Source organism: Hypomesus transpacificus, chromosome 10, assembly GCF_021917145.1.
Source record: "Hypomesus transpacificus isolate Combined female chromosome 10, fHypTra1, whole genome shotgun sequence".
Lineage (NCBI taxonomy): Eukaryota > Metazoa > Chordata > Actinopteri > Osmeriformes > Osmeridae > Hypomesus > Hypomesus transpacificus.
The window spans coordinates 13,455,056-13,473,912 of NC_061069.1; the positions used below are offsets into that span (position 1 = coordinate 13,455,056).

Below are 18,857 nucleotides of genomic sequence, written 5' to 3' on the forward strand. Positions count from 1 at the left end.
CGGAGCGTGCTCAGACAGGCACGAGCAGCAGCTCTGAAATCAGACCTCGCTCTGTTGCTCTCTCAACACCATCTCACACACAGAACAGACATGAAGACCAGCCTTGCCTGCCTTACCCTGCTCCTGGCCGTCATCCTGGCTGTGTCAGGGTTCCCCATGGAGAGGAAGGGGGGCGCAGGGGGCCGGGGGAAGGAGCGAGCGGTGCAGTATGCGGCCTGGGAGGACGTCAACGTGATCGCCCACGGGCTGCTGCAGCTGGGCCAGGGGCTTAAGGAGCACGTGGACAAGACCAAGATGCAGATGAGAGACATCTCAGCCCACATGAAGGCCCTGGATGCCTCGGTGTCGCGGCTGGGGGAGGAGGGCCAGAAGCTGCGGGAGAAGGGGGAGCAGCTGCAAGCACGGGTGCAGGGTCTGGAGCAGCGGGGGCAGGAGGAGGAGGGGCAGGAGGAAAGGAGGAGGGTGGAGGAGAGGATGAGACGCCTGGAGGAGAAGGTGGACGGGATGATGCAGGGGGAGGGGCTGACAGACATCGCCCCGGGCAACGGCAACTACACTGAAGCTCTGCAGGTAGGAAGAACCCTAACCCTCGGTAACCCTGGAGACCAAACCCTAACCCTCGGTAACCCTGGAGACCAAACCAAAACCCTCGGTAACCCTGGAGACCAAACCAAAACCCTTGGTAACCCTGGAGACCTAGCTGTAACCCAATAGATCCTATAGACCTAGCCCTAACTAGCTGTGTGTGCTGTAATCAATCAACATGCAGTTGCTGTGTAGATGGATGATGTGTGGATGGATGATGTGTGGATGAAAGGATGATGTGTGGAGAGATGATGTGTGGATGAAAGGATGATGTGTGGATGGAGGGAGGATGTGTGGATGGATGATGTGTGGATGGATGGATGATGTATGGATGAGGTCTGAGAGTGAGGCAGATGACTATTTCAAACAATAGACAGTTGAGTTATGGAAATGTGCTGCTGTTGTCTGGAGCTCCTATTGGTCAGGTCATGGGGCTGTGAATGCTAATACATGCTTAGTATTGTACGCTAGCTATTTTGCACAGTACTGCTTACTAGCCATCTTCAGTACGCAGAACTGCATGATATTTATCTTACACAGTACTGTATGTTAGTTACTGTAAACAGTACTGTATGCTAGCTACTTTACAAAATACTGTATGCTAGTTACCTTAGGTACACAGAACTGTATGCTAGCTACCTTACAAGTATTGTATGCTAGCTATCAAAGTTACAAATGACTGTATGCTGGCTTTCGATCTTACAGAGTCCTGTATACTAGTTACCATACACGGAACTGTATGCAAGCTACCTTACAGGAGGGCAGCAAGGTTAGGCCAAGGAGAGACTGGTAGAGAGAGAGGGGTAGGGGGAGGGACAGGGTAGGGGAGGGTATGGGGTAAGGCAGGGGGCTGGAAAGGGGGTGGGGCAGGGGGGAGGGCAGGGGCGTGCATTGTGTGGGGGTATGGGGTATACGTGCAGAGCAGCACAGAAGAATGGAAGATAAAAGAACAGTAGCATCTGAGTAGAGAATGTGTGAATTATGTTTTACAGCTGCTTAATACGAGCTGACCCAGTTAAGATGGAGACCTGACTTACAATGCTCCAGAAGATCCTGGCGGTCGAGGAACACTCTTATGTAACAGCTGTGCTGGTTGGGCTCAGAGCAGGGAGGGAGAGCAGGGGGAGAGCAGGGAGGGAGAGCAGGGGGAGGGCAGGGGGAGGGCTAGGAGGGAGAGCAGGGGGAGGGCAGGGAGGGAGAGCAGGGGGAGGGCTAGGAGGGAGAGCAGGGAGGGAGAGCAGGGGGGAGAGCAGGGGGAGGGCAAAGAGGGAGAGCAGGGGGAGGGCAGGGAAAGGGCAGGGGGAGAGAGCAGGGGGGAGAGCAGGGGGAGGGCAGGGAAAGGGCAGGGGGAGAGAGCAGGGGGAGGGCTAGGAGGGAGAGCAGGGGGAGGGCAGGGGGAGGGCAGGGAGGGAGAGCAGGGGGAGGGCAGGGAGGGAGAGCAGGGGGAGGGCTAGGAGGGAGAGCAGGGGGAGGGCAGGGGGAGGGCAGGGGGATGGCAGGGAGGGAGAACAGGGGGAGGGCAGGGAGGGAGAGCAGGGGGAGGGCAGGGAGGGAGAGCAGGGGGAGGGCTAGGAGGGAGAGCAGGGGGAGGGCAAGGAGGGAGAGCAGCGAGGGAGGGCAGGGTAGATGTAGCTGGGAGGATCTGGCCTCTGTAACTTGCTACAGGGTATTTTGTGGTTGTCAGGACAAGCATATTAGCATTGAGGGAGCTGTGTATCATGCAGAGCTGTTCTGTGTCCTATAGGCTGTCTAACTTAGAAGAGGTCATTCATAAAGGGTGTGTGTTGCAGGAGACTTTAACACAGGTCTGTATGTATATGTGTTGCAGTAGGCATTAACATGTGTGTGTGTTGCAGTGGATGCTGGAGAACCAAAACAAGCGCATAGACGACCTGGTGGATCGTACCCGCCTGCAGCAGGAGAAGCTGGACAAGCAGACCATCCGCATCAGAACCCTGCAGAACCAGGTCAGCTGGTCCTAGCTTTCTCACCCTCTAATCTTCATCCTCTCATCTTCATCCTCTCACCCTCTCATCTTCATCCTCTCATCGTCATCCTTTCCGCCTCTCATCCTCTCACCCTCTCCCCCTCTCACGTTCTACCCCTCTCACCCTCACCCCCTCTCATCCCCTCATAGATCCAGGTTACGAGAGAGAGAGCGTTGAAGCCAGAGGACAAGGTTCAGCCTGGCACCGTGGAGCAGCGGGACACCCCCAACAGTGAGTAACACTCAGGTTCCCGTTAATCCCCGTTAATCACACTGACTTTAAGATCCTGAGACAAGGACTGGTGAACCATCTGCTCTATGAGCTGTAAGCGCTTTACCTCCTCCCCAAGTACAGTTAGACTTACACACGCCTACACACGCCTACACACGTACTTACACACACCCACACATACCTACACCCACCTACACACACTCCTCCCCTTTCCCCCATCTCCCTTCCTCTCCTCCCCCTCCTCACCTCACCTCCTTTCCTCTCCTCCCCCTCCTCCCCTTACCTCCTCTCCCCCCCCCCTCCTCCTCTCCCCCTCCTCTCTCCCTCCTCTCTCCCTCCTCTCTCCCCCCCCCTCCTCCTCTCTCCCTCCTCTCTCCCTCCTCTCCTCCCCACGACAGCCCAGAGGGCAGCTGGGAAGGATTACACTGAGCTGGGGGACGGGGGAGGAGGAGAGAAGGGGAGAAGAGGATGGGAAGGGGAGAACAATTCATTCCCCTCCTTTCCTCCTTCCTCCCCTCCCTCAGTCCCCCGTCTCCCCTTCCTCACTTCCATTGATCAATACAAATACCAGTACTGATATATATATATGACATTAATAAATGAATATGAACGTTCATAGTCACGTCAATAGAATCATTGGTTCATCATTTGAACCAATTAGTGTATACACACACATATCCACACATACATCCACCCACACACTCACTCACACACACACACAGCAGCAGCCCATGCAGGCATCAGTCCCTGAGCATGCGGCGAGCATGCGGCGGCCATGCGGCGGCCATGCCTGGGGGACACGTGAGGGAGGAGACAGGATATGAGGAGGAGGGGGAAGATGGAGGTGGGAGGAGGGGAGGAAGGGGGGAGTAGAGGAATTTGAGGGGTTTGATGTGTAATCAATAGTCCTGGCAGCTGGGGGGGAGATGGGAACTGGGGGAAAGTTCATGTTTACTACGACCCTCCCCTCCACTGACACACAGAAGCTCCCAAGGAGGCATCACTCCCTGAGCATGTGGTTCCCATGCAGACATCACTCCCTGAGCATGTGGTTCCCATGAGGGAGCCATGCCTAGACTTTCACGTGAGAAGTGTGATGTGTTATTAGCTGGAGAGCGGTGGGGGTTGGGAACTAGGGGAAAGTTCACATTTACTACGAACCCCCCCCCCCCCCGCCACCCTACCCCCCCCCCTTCCTACACACATACTAACCCTACCCACCCACCCACCCTACCCCAACCCACCCCTCGGACACACACAAGTTGTCTCTAAGAAGCTGCCTTCAACACCAGCCCAGTTCCCTCATCATCATTAAGAGGGAAACCTGATCTCCAGTCAGCAGCAGGACAAAACCATGTTGTTGTTTTCAAACTATGAAAATTGAATAACTTTTTTCTGACTGTGAGTGTTCAGACCACTGGCCCTGATGGAGCTGGCATGTAGCAGTGTGCTTAGCGTGTTGTTGTGTTGTTCTTGAAGAGCTGGCATCGGACTGCCATGAGGTGTTCCTGAGGGGGGGCAGCAGCAGTGGGGTGTACACCCTCCAGCCCCCCCACGCCAACCAGCCCTTCCAGGTCTACTGCCACATGACCTCTGGTGAGTTCCGGCTCCCCGGCCCACCCTAGCCCACACTACCCCCCAGCCTACACTACCCCCCCCCCCCCAGCCCACACTAACCCACCCTAGCCCACACTAACCCCCCCCCCCCCAGCCCACACTAACCCCCGTAGCCCACACTAACCCCCCCCCAGCCTACACTACCCCCCCCAGCCCACACTAACCCACCCTAGCCCACACTAACCCCCCCCCCAGCCCACACTAACCCCCATAGCCCACACTAACCCCCGCCCAGCCCACACTAACCCCCCCTGCCACACTAACCCCCTAGCCCACACTAACCCCTCGTAGGCCACACAACCCACCCTAGCCCACACTAACTCCCCCTAGCCCACACTAACCCACCCTAACCCCTCGTAGCCCACACTAACCCACACTAACCCCTCGTAGCCCACACTAACCCACACTAACCCCTCGTAGCCCACACTAACCCACCCCAGCCCACACTACCCCCCCCCCAGCACACACTAACCCACCCCAGCCCACACTACCCCCCCTCAGCCCACACTAACTCCCCCTAGCCCACACTAACCCACCCTAACCCCTCGTAGCCCACACTAACCCACCCTAACCCCTCGTAGCCCACACTAACCCACCACACTAACCCACCCTAACCCCTCGTAGCCCACACTAACCCACACTAACCCCTCGTAGCCCACACTAACCCACACTAACCCCTCGTAGCCCACACTAACCCACACTAACCCCTCGTAGCCCACACTAACCCACCCCAGCCCACACTACACCCCCCCCAGCCCACACTAACCCACCCCAGCCCACACTACCCCCCCCCTCAGCCCACACTACCCCACCCTAGCCCACACTAACTCCCCCTAGCCCACACTAACCCACCCTAACCCCTCGTAGCCCACACTAACCCACATTAACCCACCCTAACCCCTCGTAGCCCACACTAACCCACCCTAGCCCACCCTAACCCCCCCAGCCCACACTAACCCACCCTAGCCCACACTACCCCCCAGCCCACACTAACCCACCCTAGCCCACACTAACTCCCCCTAGCCCACACTAACCCACCCTAACCCCTCGTAGCCCACACTAACCCACACTAACCCACCCTAACCCCTCGAAGCCCACACTAACCCACCCTAGCCCACACTACCCCCCTAGCCCACACTAACCCACCCTAGCCCACACTACCCCCCTAGCCCACACTAACCCACCCTAGCCCACACTAACTCCTTCTAGCCTGCACTAACCCCCCCTATCCCACACTAACCCCCCTTAGCCCATACAAACCCCACCCTACCCCACACTAACCTCCCTTAGCCCACACAAACCCCAGCCTAGCCCACACTAACCCCACCCTAGCCCACATTAACCCCACTCTAGGCCACACTAACCCCCCCTAACCCACACTGACCTCACCTTAACCCCATCCTAGTCTAGGACACCCCAGACCAGACCTCTGTGACTAAGCTAGAGAACACATTCTCTTCCCCCCCCCCCACTAGATGGAGGCTGGACGGTGGTCCAGAACAGGCAGGATGGCTCATTTGACTTCGACCAGCTGTGGTCGGCCTACCAGACAGGGTTTGGGAGTCTGAATGGTAAGCATATCCTCCTGTCCATCATCATCATCATCATCATCACTGGGCCGAGAGGCCCTCCCTCTCTCTCTCTCTCCCTCCCTCTCTCTCTCTCTCTCTCTCTCTCTCTCTCTCTCTCTCTCTCTCTCTCTCTCTCTCTCCCCCTCCCTCTCTCTCTCTCTCTACGTCTTTCTACCCTCTATCCCTCTTCTCTCTTTTTCTTCTCTCTCAAACACACACTGAGCTACAGTCCTGGCCCATCCCAGCTCCTGAGTGTCCCAGGGAGGTAGATGAGGAGCACCAGTTTGACAGTAATGCTGGGATGTACAGCTCAGGATGGTGAGAGGGAGGGAGGGCGGAGGCTGGTGTGAGCTGGCCTGGCAGGTCCATCATGTAATCCCCACACAGATCTCCTCTTTTTGGTGGATTAGGACACCCAGAGTGACAGAATCCCATGTCTGTCTCTCAAACCCATTAGTAGATTACCAGTCCTGTAACAATCAAAGATTGGTGATTAAAGAGAATGTAACTAGGCACATGCACACATGACACCTCCACACTCTCAGAGTTAACCCACCTCCACACCATCTCTGTTCTCCAAGAGAATTCTGTCTGGGTCAAGGGTCAGAGTTGAACCCTGTGTTGTTCGCCAGGCGAGTTCTGGCTGGGTCAAGGGGTCAGAGTTGAACCCTGTGTTGTTCTCCAGGAGAGTTCTGGCTGGGTCAAAGGTCAGAGTTGAACCCTGTGTTGTTCTCCAGGAGAGTTCTGGCTGGGTTAAGGGTCAGAGTTGAACCCTGTGTTGTTCTCCAGGCGAGTTCTGGCTGGGTCAAAGGTCAGAGTTGAACCCTGTGTTGTTCTCCAGGAGAGTTCTGTCTGGGTCAAAGGTCAGAGTTGAACCCTGTGTTGTTCTCCAGGAGAGTTCTGGCTGGGTCAAGGGTCAGAGTTGAACCCTGTGTTGTTCTCCAGGAGAGTTCTGGCTGGGTCAAAGGTCAGAGTTGAACCCTGTGTTGTTCTCCAGGAGAGTTCTGGCTGGGTCAAAGGTCAGAGTTGAACCCTGTGTTGTTCTCCAGGAGAGTTCTGTCTGGGTCAAAGGTCAGAGTTGAACCCTGTGTTGTTCTCCAGGAGAGTTCTGGCTGGGTCAAAGGTCAGAGTTGAACCCTGTGTTGTTCTCCAGGAGAGTTCTGGCTGGGTCAAGGGTCAGAGTTGAACCCTGTGTTGTTCTCCAGGAGAGTTCTGGCTGGGTCTGGAGAAGATGTACGCTGTGATGCGGGACTCAGACTACCTCCTGAAGATCCAGTTTTCTGATTGGAGGGGCGACTCTGAGACACTGAGCTACAGGCTCCGTCTGGGCGGTGAGGATAGCCACTACGCCCTCCGGCTGGAGCCTGGCACGCTGACCTCTGACCCCGAAGGCAGTCTGCACAGTGCTCTGACCCCTGACCATGCTGGCCTGCCCTTCTCCACCCGCGACCAGGACCACGATCTGAAGAACAACGCCAGCTGTGCCAAGCAACTCTCAGGTACGAGTCACATCTACTCTCATCCTTCTATCCTGGTCTCCTCCTCTCTTCTCCTGGTCTCCTCCTCTCCTCTCCAGGTCTCCTCCTCTCCTCTTCAGGTCTCCTCCTCTCCTAACCTGGTCTCCTCCTCTCCTCTCCCAGTCTCCTCCTCTCCTCTACCGGTCTCCTCCTTTCCTAACCTGATCTCCTCCTTTCTCAACCTGGTCACCTTCCCTCTTGGCAGGTGGCTGGTGGTTCAGTAACTGTGGCAGGTCCAACCTGAACGGGCGCTACTTCCAGAGCCCGCTTCCCAAGCAGCGGCACCAGAGGAAGCAGGGCGTGTTCTGGAAGACCTGGAGGGGGCGCTATTACCCCCTGAAGACCACCCGCATGATGATCGCACCTACCCAGATACACAACAAGTCATAGAGGAGAGAGGTGCTCCACACTGAACTGAAAAACCCTGAGAGACGGGTTTGTCCCCCGAGGGGCCCCCAGCCCATAACAAAGGCCCTGTAGAGACACACCCTCTCAAATGACTGTAGAAATTACAACGGAGAGTCTGTGTCTTCTAAACTCTGCTTCTAGAATGTTCAACCCTGCTTCTACAATGTTCAGGTGTCTAAAGAAACCAAGACTTATGATTCTGCATTGGTGTCTGGTTGAGTAAAGTGTGCGTGTAAGAAAGAGAGCTAGAGAGAGAGAGCAGCACAGCTCATGATATGACTAGATGCCAGAATGCTAAAACAGGCCCCAGCCTGTGAGCCTGCCATCTCAGGAACAAAAGCAGTCTGTTCAGACCTGCCCTTCCCAAATGTACCATACCCAGCTGTACCATACCCCAACTGTACCATACCCAGCTGTACCCTACCCTACTGTACCCTACCCTACTGTACCCTACCCCAACTGTACCATACCCAGCTGTACCCTACCCTACTGTACCCTAACCCAGCTGTACCATACCCCAACTGTACCATACCCAGCTGTACCCTACCCTACTGTACCCTACCCCAACTGTACCATACCCTACTGTACCCTACCCCAGCTGTACCCTACCCCAAATGTACCCTACCCCAACTGTACCCTACCCTACTGTACCCTACCCTACTGTACCCTACCCTACTGTACCATACCCCAACTGTACCCTACCCCAACTGTACCCTACCCTACTGTACCCTACCCTACTGTACCATACCCCTACTGTACCATACCCCTACTGTACCCTACTCCTACCTTATCCTGTATACCCTCACATATCCTGTGGACCAAACAGCTGACCAACAGCCTCATGGCACACCAGCTCCAAGGACACCACTCCACTGTCCACTGGGATAGGTGGAGCTCAGGAGTGGAGCATTTCACTGCAGATATAGAGGTTGCAGGTTCAAATTTCCCCTGTATGTCTTTGGATTAAAGTTTGCTATCATATCAATACGCGAGAGGTCTAGAGGAGTCCAGTAGCAGGTAGGACTCCTCCTCTCCACCCCTTCCTCTAATCTCCTCCTCCTCTCCTCCCCCCTCCTCTCCTCTACTCTCCTCCCCCTCCTCTCCTCTACTCTCCTGCCCCTCCTCTATGCTCCTCTCCCTCCTCTCCTCTACTCTCCTGCCCCTCCTCTACTCTCCTCCCCCTCCTCTCCTCTACTCTCCTGCCCCTCCTCTATGCTCCTCTCCCTCCTCTCCTCTACTCTCCTGCCCCTCCTCTACTCTCCTCCCCCTCCTCTCCTCTACTCTCCTGCCCCTCCTCTATGCTCCTCTCCCTCCTCTCCTCTACTCTCCTGCCCCTCCTCTACTCTCCTCCCCCTCCTCTCCTCTACTCTCCTGCCCCTCCTCTATGCTCCTCTCCCTCCTCTCCTCTACTCTCCTGCCCCTCCTCTACTCTCCTCCCCCTCCTCTCCTCTACTCTCCTGCCCCTCCTCTATGCTCCTCTCCCTCCTCTCCTCTGCCTGCTCTACTCCTTTCTCTTCTCCCCCGGCTCTATCCTCCTGCTCTACTCTTCTCCTCCTCTCCTCCCCCTCCTCTATCCTCCTGCTCTACTCTTCTCCTCCTCTCCTCCCCCTCCTCTATCCTCCTGCTCTACTCTTCTCCTCCTCTCCTCCCCCTCCTCTATTCTCCTGCTCTATTCTCTTCATCCTTTCCTTCCCCTGCTGTCTTCACTTCCTCTTCTCTTCCTCTTCTCCTCCTCCTCTCCCTCTCCTCTATCCTCCGGATCACGGATGAAAGACTACTGTTCTGCAGTTGTTATTTTGAATCAAAGTAAACTCCACTGTAGTGTGTGTAGGAGGCAGTCCTCAGTCATATTGACTGCTATTAAAGATGTTTCCTTCCTTCTCTATGTACACTGATGCTGCCTGTCCTCAACCCTCCCTCAGCCAGAAACCTGCTTTCCTGTGTGCCACTATTTAAATGTTTTTCTGTTTCCTCTTGGTTATAATTTATATCGTGTATTTTAAGTTTTCCAGATGTTTTGTTGATTCAGTTTTTTAGGAGGAGAAAATGAACCTTTGGCTGGATTAAGCCAATAAAAAATGATTTAAAGGAACATCTTGTCTCTGGTCTCGCATAACTCCCTCGTCACGCCATCCAATCACGACTCAGAACTCCCTCCAGCTGTTGTCAGCCTTTTAACCTCTGGCTGGCCGCTGGCTGGGTGAGAGGAATGTCCTGGCCGTGCTCAGGCCTGTCTCTCTTCCAAGCAGAAACAGAACTCAAGCAGCTGCAAAACACAGCCTCCCCAGAGAGAGGGCTCCTCCTCCTCCTCCTGCTCCTCCTCCTGCTCTCCTCCTCTTGCTCTCCTCCTCCTCCTGCTCCTGCTCCTCTTCCTGCTCCTCCCGTTCCTCCTCCTGCTCCTCCCGCTCCTCCTCCTCCTCCTGCTCCTCCTCTTCCTCCTCCTCCTGCTGCTCCTGATCCTCCTCCCGCTCCTCCTCCTGCTCCTCCTCCTGCTGCTCCTCCTGCTGCTCCTCCTCCTCCTCCTGTTGCTCCTCCTCCTCCTCATGCTCCTCCTCCTCCTGCTGCTCCTGCTCCTCCTCCCGCTCCTCCTCCTCCTCCTCCTGCTCCTCCTCTTCCTCCTCCTCCTGCTGCTTGTCCTGCTCCTCCTCCTGCTGCTCCTCCTCCTGCAGGTGTGTGTGGTACAGGAAGACTTCCAGGAGTGTGTGGTACAGGAAGACTTCCAGGAGTGTGTGGTACAGGAAGACTTCCAGGAGTGTGTGGTACAGGGAGACTTCCAGGAGTGTGTGGTACAGGAAGACTTCCAGGAGTGTGTGGTACAGGAAGACTTCCAGGAGTGTGTGGTACAGGAAGACTTCCAGGAGTGTGTGGTACAGGAAGACTTCCAGGAGTGTGTGGTACAGGGAGACTTCCAGGAGTGTGTGGTACAGGAAGACTTCCAGGAGTGTGTGGTACAGGGAGACTTCCAGGAGTGTGTGGTACAGGAAGACTTCCAGGAGTGTGTGGTACAGGAAGACTTCCAGGAGTGTGTGGTACAGGAAGACTTCCAGGAGTGTGTGGTACAGGAAGACTTCCAGGAGTGTGTGGTACAGGAAGACTTCCAGGAGTGTGTGGTACAGGAAGACTTCCAGGAGTGTGTGGTACAGGGAGGTCTTGCAGCTCTGTGTATTGAAGGCACATGGACTAGCAGCCCAGCTCTCCTGGCCTGACGCCCCCCCCTCCCACCAGGGTGAGCTGCCATGTCTCACACCTACAAGCAGTCAGGATTACAGCCAAGGTGTTTCAGACATCTGTGCTTCTCTGGCAGTGAAGGTGACAGGGAGGGTGACAGGGAAGGTGACAGGGAAGTTGTCCAAATCCAGGCCAGTGTCAGTGACTGGAGGGTGTTCTTCTTAAAGATCCTGTAAAGCAGAATTGAAAATGAGTTTTAAGTTCATCACACCACAGAAGTATGTGTTGTTAACTACACATCCACATTCGAATAAAAAAAACAGACAAGTATGTTAAATTAAGCTTTGAAATCGAGAGAAAATCAGCAGTCTTATCTGCTTGAGACTGGGGGGGGGGGGGGGGGGGGGGGGGGTGTTGTCTGAAGGAGCTGAAGCTCCGCCCCCTTGAATTGATTGAATTTAGAAACAACCAGCAACTCTAGCTAATTCAATTGCAGATATCAGAACAGACCTACCTGCAGTCTCTGCAGATATCAGAACAGCCCTACCTGCAGCCTGGAATCTAGTGGTTTATGCTGTAGGCTGTTTTATGCTTTCAGGAACTCATTTCACATGTATATAATGTACTGAGAAGCAAATCCTAGAATTTGCTTTACAGCATCTTCAGGGTCACAGGCATCATTCATTGGTTACCATGGAAACACTACTCCAGGAACTTTTGTGATAAACTACCAGTATTGCTGGTAGCCAATCATGTTATAGCAGACTAGCAGAGCATAGTGGGTAGCCTATAGCAAAAGTGGATTGGTTATCCGATATACTCCATTGTAACATGATTGGCTACCAGAATGCTCTGTTCTAACATGATTGGCTACCAGCATGGTCGGAAAAATAAGAATGGAACATCTAATGTAACAACAATCAACAGATTTCTGATGAAACTACCAATCAACAGATCACACAGTGATTATAATAATAAAAGTGAGAATATTTGATTAATCCAGAGTTCCAACAGACAGAAGATGGCCAGCAGGGCACTGTTAGGGGCCGTTTAGTAAATATTTAATTTAGGACTGTCCTGCTGAAGACCAACACTGCCCCCTGGAGGACAACAGCGCTGCAGCGATGGAGTGTGGCGAGGGATCCAGTGGCACAGTCCCAATCGTTCACAGTAGTGATGGGAAGTTTGGTTCTTTTTACTGATTCGGTTCTTTGAATCTCGTTCAGTAAAATGAACGAATCTTTTTTCGAGTCATTTGTTCATTTCAGGGGGGGGGGGGTGGGGGGGGGGGGGTTGGGGGGCTATACGTCCACTGCAAAGGACGTATAGCCCCTATACGTCCATTGTATGTTAGTGCATGACATGTGCACCAGCAAATACTATTTCAAAATAAATTCCTTCATTAAAATAATGTATCATGAGTTTGTATGATTTGGTCATGTATTATCACACTAGCATTTAATTATCACGTCAAACAATTACACTGCACTAAACTGTAAGTGTAAATGTAAAGTGAAAATAACAAAACCAGTCAGTATGATGACTTGAGCGAATATCATTCATTCACGTCTTACTAAAACAGCGGCCACGCGAAAGGGAATAAGGAAACTGTTTCCTCTACTAAAAAATACAATGCGGGTCACGTGAAAAAAGGATCCAAAGACTCGTAGAAAGACCGAGTCGGGGAAGGAACTAATCATTCGTTTCCTCTAGCTACAGAGCCTATGCAGGTCACGTGAAAAATGATCCAAAGACTCGTAGAAAGACCGAGTCGGGAAAGGAACGAATCGTTCGTTTCCTCTTGCTACAGCCTGTACAGGTCACGTGAAAAATGATCCAAAGACTCGTAGAAAGACCGAGTCGGGAAAGGCACGAATCGTTCGTTTCCTCTAGCTACAGAGCCTATGCAGGTCACGTGAAAAATGATCCAAAGACTCGTAGAAAGACCGAGTCGGGAAATGAACGAATCACTCGTTGAGAGGACTCGTTACTCCCGAGTCCTTATAAGGATTCGTTCAAAATGAACGAATCGTTCACGAACGACACATCACTAGTTCACAGACTTTGAAGCGCGTACTCGCTATATCTGTGAGGGTTTAGGGCTGTCCCACTGTCAAATCGTCTAGTGTGCGAGGGTTCTCTCGCTGACATTTCGTATGTCCACATTTCTGTAGAAACAGATTTCAACTCACCTGTTTTAACACATGGGAGGGAGAGGAAGGGTCGGGGTGCCTTGTACATGTTGGGTCTCCAGATGGAAATTGATAAAAAATAATTATCGAAGTAATGACTTCCCTCAATAAAGATATCGTAACATTAATTCATTTTCAATAATATCGATAATGTCGATAGAGAATAATTAGGAACAGCAGTCCATTTAATTTCTGTGATGGAGTAGGAAGTTGCGGAGAAATGGTAGCCTTCGCTCACTAAAATATACTGAGCACCTCGAGTAGAGTAGTTAATGTTAACCGCGGAAAATTAGTCTTATTGCCGAAAACAGTGGCAGCGATAGCCATGGCGAGGGAGCAACTTCCAATGAAGAAATTATTGATAAAAAGGGTTCGTCTTCTTCAGTTATTTGGAAGTTGTTTGGCGTTTTGAAATCCAACAAAGAGTAGAGCAATGTTCGGTGCAAATTGGTGTAGTACAGTAAACAGGTGGCTACCAAGTCTGGTAATACGACAAACTGCAAATGAGGACTTCATGTTGACCTCAACCTACGGTCTCGGTTAACAAACGTTTTAACAAATCTCTGCTTACTAAGGTGTTGGTAGATCTGTCGAAAGTCCATATTAGTTTTTTTATATAACACGTAGGAAAATCCCAAATCAAACACGACGAATCTGGAGCAGACGCCATGTTATCAACATCTCCAAGGCAACCGCTTGCTAGGTCCGTAAATCGTTTGGGGACCTCAAAGGTCTGGAAACGGTTTTGCGGATTTCTTACAACGTCTCTGGACCAATAAGAACAGCTTATTGGTCCAATTATAATACTAATATGTAAGAAACCGTTGTTACCACCTGAAACAAAATGACTTCTTGGAACATACAGAAAGTGTGAGTTTGCGCCAAGGTATTGATATGTAGGCTATTGATAAAAAGCAAGATTTTAAAAAGCTTAGCTAAGTTACTTGACCCCAGGTACGTGCTCCCTGGCCGCTAACATTTCTCTCACACCACTCAGCCTCAACTTAGTGCCGAGTGTAGAAAAAGTTGAGGAAGACTTATTTTAGCTACAACAACAGATCTGTGGTCTAGTCTTAATTATCATTATCGAATGTAAATATAAATATCTGTATCGATAATTTTTTTACCCATATCGCCCAGCCCTACCTTCGGTTGTATTTTGTATTATCTTATTCTTGCATTTTTCAAGTCTCGCTGTGCTTTTTAATAATGATGTTATGTTCACTGTACTGTCCTGTCTGCAGTGTTGAATGTATGTTTTCAAGCTCTTGGAGCAGAACAAATTCCCCTCTGGGCAATAAAATTTTTCATTCATGACTGAGCCATTCCAGTGCTGCCTCACAACTCTGACATTACTTTCACTTTAGTCTCCACAGCCTCCCATAGCAACAGTGCTGCTTCACTCCCAGCTGCATGCTGTCAAAAGTACCAGCCCATACCATCCTTTGAAGACAGTGGGCCAATCAGCTTTACAGGTTCCTCAGTCCCACTGACTCAGCTCAGTCTTCTGTCCAGCCTGTTGATTAGAGGGGAGCTCACCTCCAGATTTACCTCTTGATTTTGCTTTTCTAACGTACCGTAACCAAGCACTATCAATCAAGATCAAAACCTAGGGTAAACTCAGCACACGTTACTGTATCCAAGAAAAACACACCAGTGGGGAAAGCAACATTTTATTATTCCACAGACTGCTCTACTTCAGAGGGATGAAGCGGGAAGAGTGTGTGGCTCCAATACCAGGGCGCCCGTGCTTCACCGGCTTGTATGTGATGGAGAACTCCCCCAGGTAGTGCCCACACATCTCAGGCTGGAAGACAGAAGGAGGATGGGTTAGGAACCACAAGACTCACATCAACCACACCTGCTATGTGACTGCTGTTCTACGCTCTCCTGATTTATCACAAGCAGCATCAGCAGGAACACATTTAGTTCCTTGGTTGTTGACATCCTGGCTGATCTGTTCAACCTCTGGTCTGAGGAATGACATCCCAAACTCAGCTGGTCCTGACATATGTACTGTACTATGTAATATTAGGATTGAGATGTTGTTGACACTGTTAGAACTATATACTTCTGACCCTTGTGTATGTGTCTTTAGCTTTTTTGTTTGTCCTACTGTTTTGCATCTGTGCCGTTAGTGTCACTTGTGTGGACTGTGCTACTGCCTCTCGGACAGGTCATCATTGGAAATGAGAATTGGTTCTCAATTGATTTTACCTGGTTAAATAAAGGTCACATATATACCCTTGATATATTCCATTTTATATTTCTTATAAACCCTTCAAAAAAAGTTCAGAAACGTTTTTTTCGGTCGATTATTCCTCTCCTTCAATAATACCAAATAGTATTGTAGTATTTCCAGGTACGGTTGAAACACGCCCCATACTCACAGCCCAATGGCGCGGTATCAGACTCATATTCTAACTAGAATTATGAGTATGACGTCATTTTTCGAAAAACGGACATGGGAACGCCCTCGTCTCCATGGAACGCCCTCTACGTCAAGCCTCGGAGAGCTTGACGTGCACCTTCTGAATTTTCTAACTATCCGCGTAGCTACGGAGACCCCCTTGGCTGTGATTGGTCAGTGTTAAGAACCGTTTGCATCAGGGGCGGGGTTGCTGTGATGGCAGGACGAACAGAATCATTTAACCGCCATTGCTTGTAAAGTTTTTAAAATTCATATTTCAGCTAAAGAGTACATGTAGATCAGCATCTGAATTAAAATGTGATGAGAAATGGGCAGTGTAGTTGCTGAAAATGTTATATCTGTCGCTATATCTGTGAGGGTTTAGGGCTGTCCCACTGTCAAATCGTCTAGTGTGCGAGGGTTCTCTCGCTGACATTTCGTATGTCCACATTTCTGTAGAAACAGATTTCAACTCACCTGTCTTAACACATGGGAGGGAGAGGAAGGGTCGGGGTGCCTTGTACATGTTGGGTCTCCAGATGGAAATTGATAAAAAATAATTATCGAAGTAATGACTTCCCTCAATAAAGATATCGTAACATTAATTCATTTTCAATAATATCGATAATGTCGATAGAGAATAATTAGGAACAGCAGTCCATTTAATTTCTGTGATGGAGTAGGAAGTTGCGGAGAAATGGTAGCCTTCGCTCACTAAAATATACTGAGCACCTCGAGTAGAGTAGTTAATGTTAACCGCGGAAAATTAGTCTTATTGCCGAAAACAGTGGCAGTGCTGTGATGGCAGGACGAACCGAATCATTTAACCGCCATTGCTTGTAAAGTTTTTAAAATTCATATTTCAGCTAAAGAGTACATGTAGATCAGCATCTGAATTAAAATGTGATGAGAAATGGGCAGTGTAGTTGCTGAAAATGTTTGTACTTATTGACGAAACGGCTAATTTGCTCCAACTTCTCGGTAACCTAGGGAAATAAACACTCGACGACGTCCAAACAAAAACGTTGCGCCACCTACTCTTCTGGCGGTTAATTGTTTTCAGCACCCACAGCCTACGGAGAACCATGAACGCAGTCTATCCGTCCGTATCCATGCGCCCGCCCATCCGTAAACAGAGACGCAGTAGCATATTTCGGCCTTTAGCTGTGTTGCTCGTTCCACGAATGCATGATCCTTATGAGTTGTACCTCGTTGTAAAGGTGACTGATCAGGCTTTCCAACAATATAAAATACAATAACAATTGGTATTGTTGAAGGGGAGGAATAATCGACCGAAATAACGTTTCCAAACTTTTTTTGAGGGTTTATATAAGGGTGAAAGTGTCTGCTTTATGACGACATTAAACAGAAAAGGTCTAAGCTCCCCTCTGGGTCTCCCAACTGGCCATACCCCATCCTCAACAGGGGCCTTATTTAGAAAGTGTGCAGAGGATTCCTTTTAAAAAGTGTGGCATTCAAACAAAACACTGCTCATATACGTTCCCCTTTTAAGAAGGATGAGGTGATGCAATGTTTACAACTGAGGCCCCTGGACTCTGCCATCACCTCTACAGCATTTGTCTTATCCTCCCCCCCAATATACCAGATGAACCCTGTCCTCCAGTAGCCCCTCACTTTGACTTCCACCTAGTCTCACCCCCACTCACCTTGATCTCCACCTGGTTGAAGGTCTTGCCGTTGTAGACTCCCACCATGGAGCCCACCATCTCTGGCAGGATGACCATGTCTCTCAGGTGAGTCTTCACCACCTCAGGCTTCTCCATGGGCGGAGCCTCCTTCTTGGCCTTGCGGAGTCTCTTCAGGAGGGACTGCTGCTTGCGGCGAAGCCCTCTGTTCAGCCGCCGCCGCTGGCGGGCACAGTACAGCTGCATCAGCTGCTCACTGGAGGGGGGAGTCAGATGGTATACACACACCACTAGTAAATAGTAATACAATACACTATCAACCTGATACACTAGTGAACAGTGTATGAAGTGGAAATTAAGACCTTTAAACCGCCAGTTTATGATGGTGAGATAGAACGGGGGTTGGGAATTGAACAAAAACTAGTAATTAGCTGCCAAGAGAAAGTTCCAGAATCAGTCTGATACACCAGAAACTTCCATCATACAGCAGTTAAACTACAGGGAGCAAAGCTGCATACAGTAACAGTAGTTGGGTGGATAACAACTTTCAAACTACCTTTATTGCTTAATCAGCTGGTTGCAGAAGAGACCAGATAATAAACACACTGACAATTACAAAATTCACGAATTAACAGTGGTTACAATATTATACCCTCAAACTATTTTAAATCATGACTACAGGAGGAACTTCCTAATCTGTGTATCTAAACCATCAGGCCGTGCTGGAGCGAGCCGTAGTCTGGCCGTGAGCTCCGGAGAGTGGCAGCACTTACTAGGACATGTCCAGGAGCTGGTCCAGATCCACGCCGCGGAAAGTGAACTTCCTGAAGGTCCGCTTCTTCTTGATTTCGGTATCCGCCTGGGAACAGAGAAAACGTTGTCAGGCAACGGCAGGAACTGACAGCAAACACAAACAGCGTATTCCTTCATTATTAAAACTTATGTTACATCGTTGTGTGTAATATACAGTTTAGTGAGGAGATCCATTCCGTACGGAATCCATGTTCTTAGCTTTGAAAGACCAACATGGTAATATCGTTTTAGCCTAGCTAACTAGCTAACCCGTCTGACCAAGCCTACATCCAATCAATATAAGGCAATCGTAGTCTGTTGACCAAAAATACACCAATAGATAGAACGCTGAGGTATTTTACATTAAGTGTCTGGTTTACAGTAACTTTGGTGTTATAATATGGCTCAGATGAACTAAGATTTCGATGCAAGGGTGACTGGATTTCTCTGGTACCTACCATCTTGTCTGATCTTCCGGAGAAAAGAACATCCGGAAGTCTCGTTAATCCTCATATCGCGCGACCCTCTTTCATATCCGGTGTGTTGAGGTCAACTTCCGGTGTTCCCTTGACTTGGGTTTTCTCGCTTCTCTCTTCTTTATTTCAGTCTGTAGATGGCGATGTTTGAAAATACATTTACGTTGCGTGTTGTATGGTTAATGTGTGTGTGTCCAGTCTGTGTGTAGCGTGTAGTATATAAGGAATAATAATATGGAAACTTGTTTTTGTGCAT

At 50.5% G+C, this 18,857-nt stretch overlaps 2 protein-coding genes across 2 annotated transcripts; one reads left to right on the forward strand and one right to left on the reverse strand.

The window, feature by feature from the left end:
* angptl4 (angiopoietin-like 4) lies at positions 1 to 8,510 on the forward strand. Its single transcript, XM_047028441.1, has 7 exons — positions 1 to 570; positions 2,442 to 2,552; positions 2,723 to 2,804; positions 4,284 to 4,400; positions 5,897 to 5,992; positions 7,198 to 7,491; positions 7,715 to 8,510. The coding sequence occupies exons 1-7, from the start codon at positions 91 to 93 to the stop codon at positions 7,897 to 7,899; spliced, it is 1,365 nt and encodes a 454-aa protein (XP_046884397.1). The 5' UTR covers positions 1 to 90; the 3' UTR covers positions 7,900 to 8,510.
* A 6,424-nt stretch (positions 8,511 to 14,934) lies between these two features.
* On the reverse strand, positions 14,935 to 18,665 carry rps15 (ribosomal protein S15). Its single transcript, XM_047027537.1, has 4 exons — positions 18,584 to 18,665; positions 18,107 to 18,192; positions 17,355 to 17,589; positions 14,935 to 15,084 (listed from the first exon to the last, which is right to left on the reverse strand). The coding sequence occupies exons 1-4, from the start codon at positions 18,584 to 18,586 to the stop codon at positions 14,971 to 14,973; spliced, it is 438 nt and encodes a 145-aa protein (XP_046883493.1). The 5' UTR covers positions 18,587 to 18,665; the 3' UTR covers positions 14,935 to 14,970.
* Positions 18,666 to 18,857: the final 192 nt, after the last annotated feature.

What these genes read in the sequence shown, in the direction of transcription:
- angptl4 (XM_047028441.1), top strand. Translation starts at nt 91, where the DNA reads ATGAAGACCAGCCTTGCCTGCCTTACCCTGCTCCTGGCCGTCATCCTG. An exon ending in ACTACACTGAAGCTCTGCAG is followed by an intron (nt 571 to 2,441) that starts GTAGGAAGAACC and finishes TGTGTGTTGCAG; the next exon opens with TGGATGCTGGAGAACCAAAA. An exon ending in CTGTGCCAAGCAACTCTCAG is followed by an intron (nt 7,492 to 7,714) that starts GTACGAGTCACA and finishes CCCTCTTGGCAG; the next exon opens with GTGGCTGGTGGTTCAGTAAC.
- rps15 (XM_047027537.1), bottom strand. An exon ending in CAGCTCCTGGACATGTCCTA is followed by an intron (nt 17,590 to 18,106) that starts GTAAGTGCTGCC and finishes TCCCCCCTCCAG; the next exon opens with TGAGCAGCTGATGCAGCTGT. An exon ending in TCAACCAGGTGGAGATCAAG is followed by an intron (nt 15,085 to 17,354) that starts GTGAGTGGGGGT and finishes TCTGTCTTCCAG; the next exon opens with CCTGAGATGTGTGGGCACTA.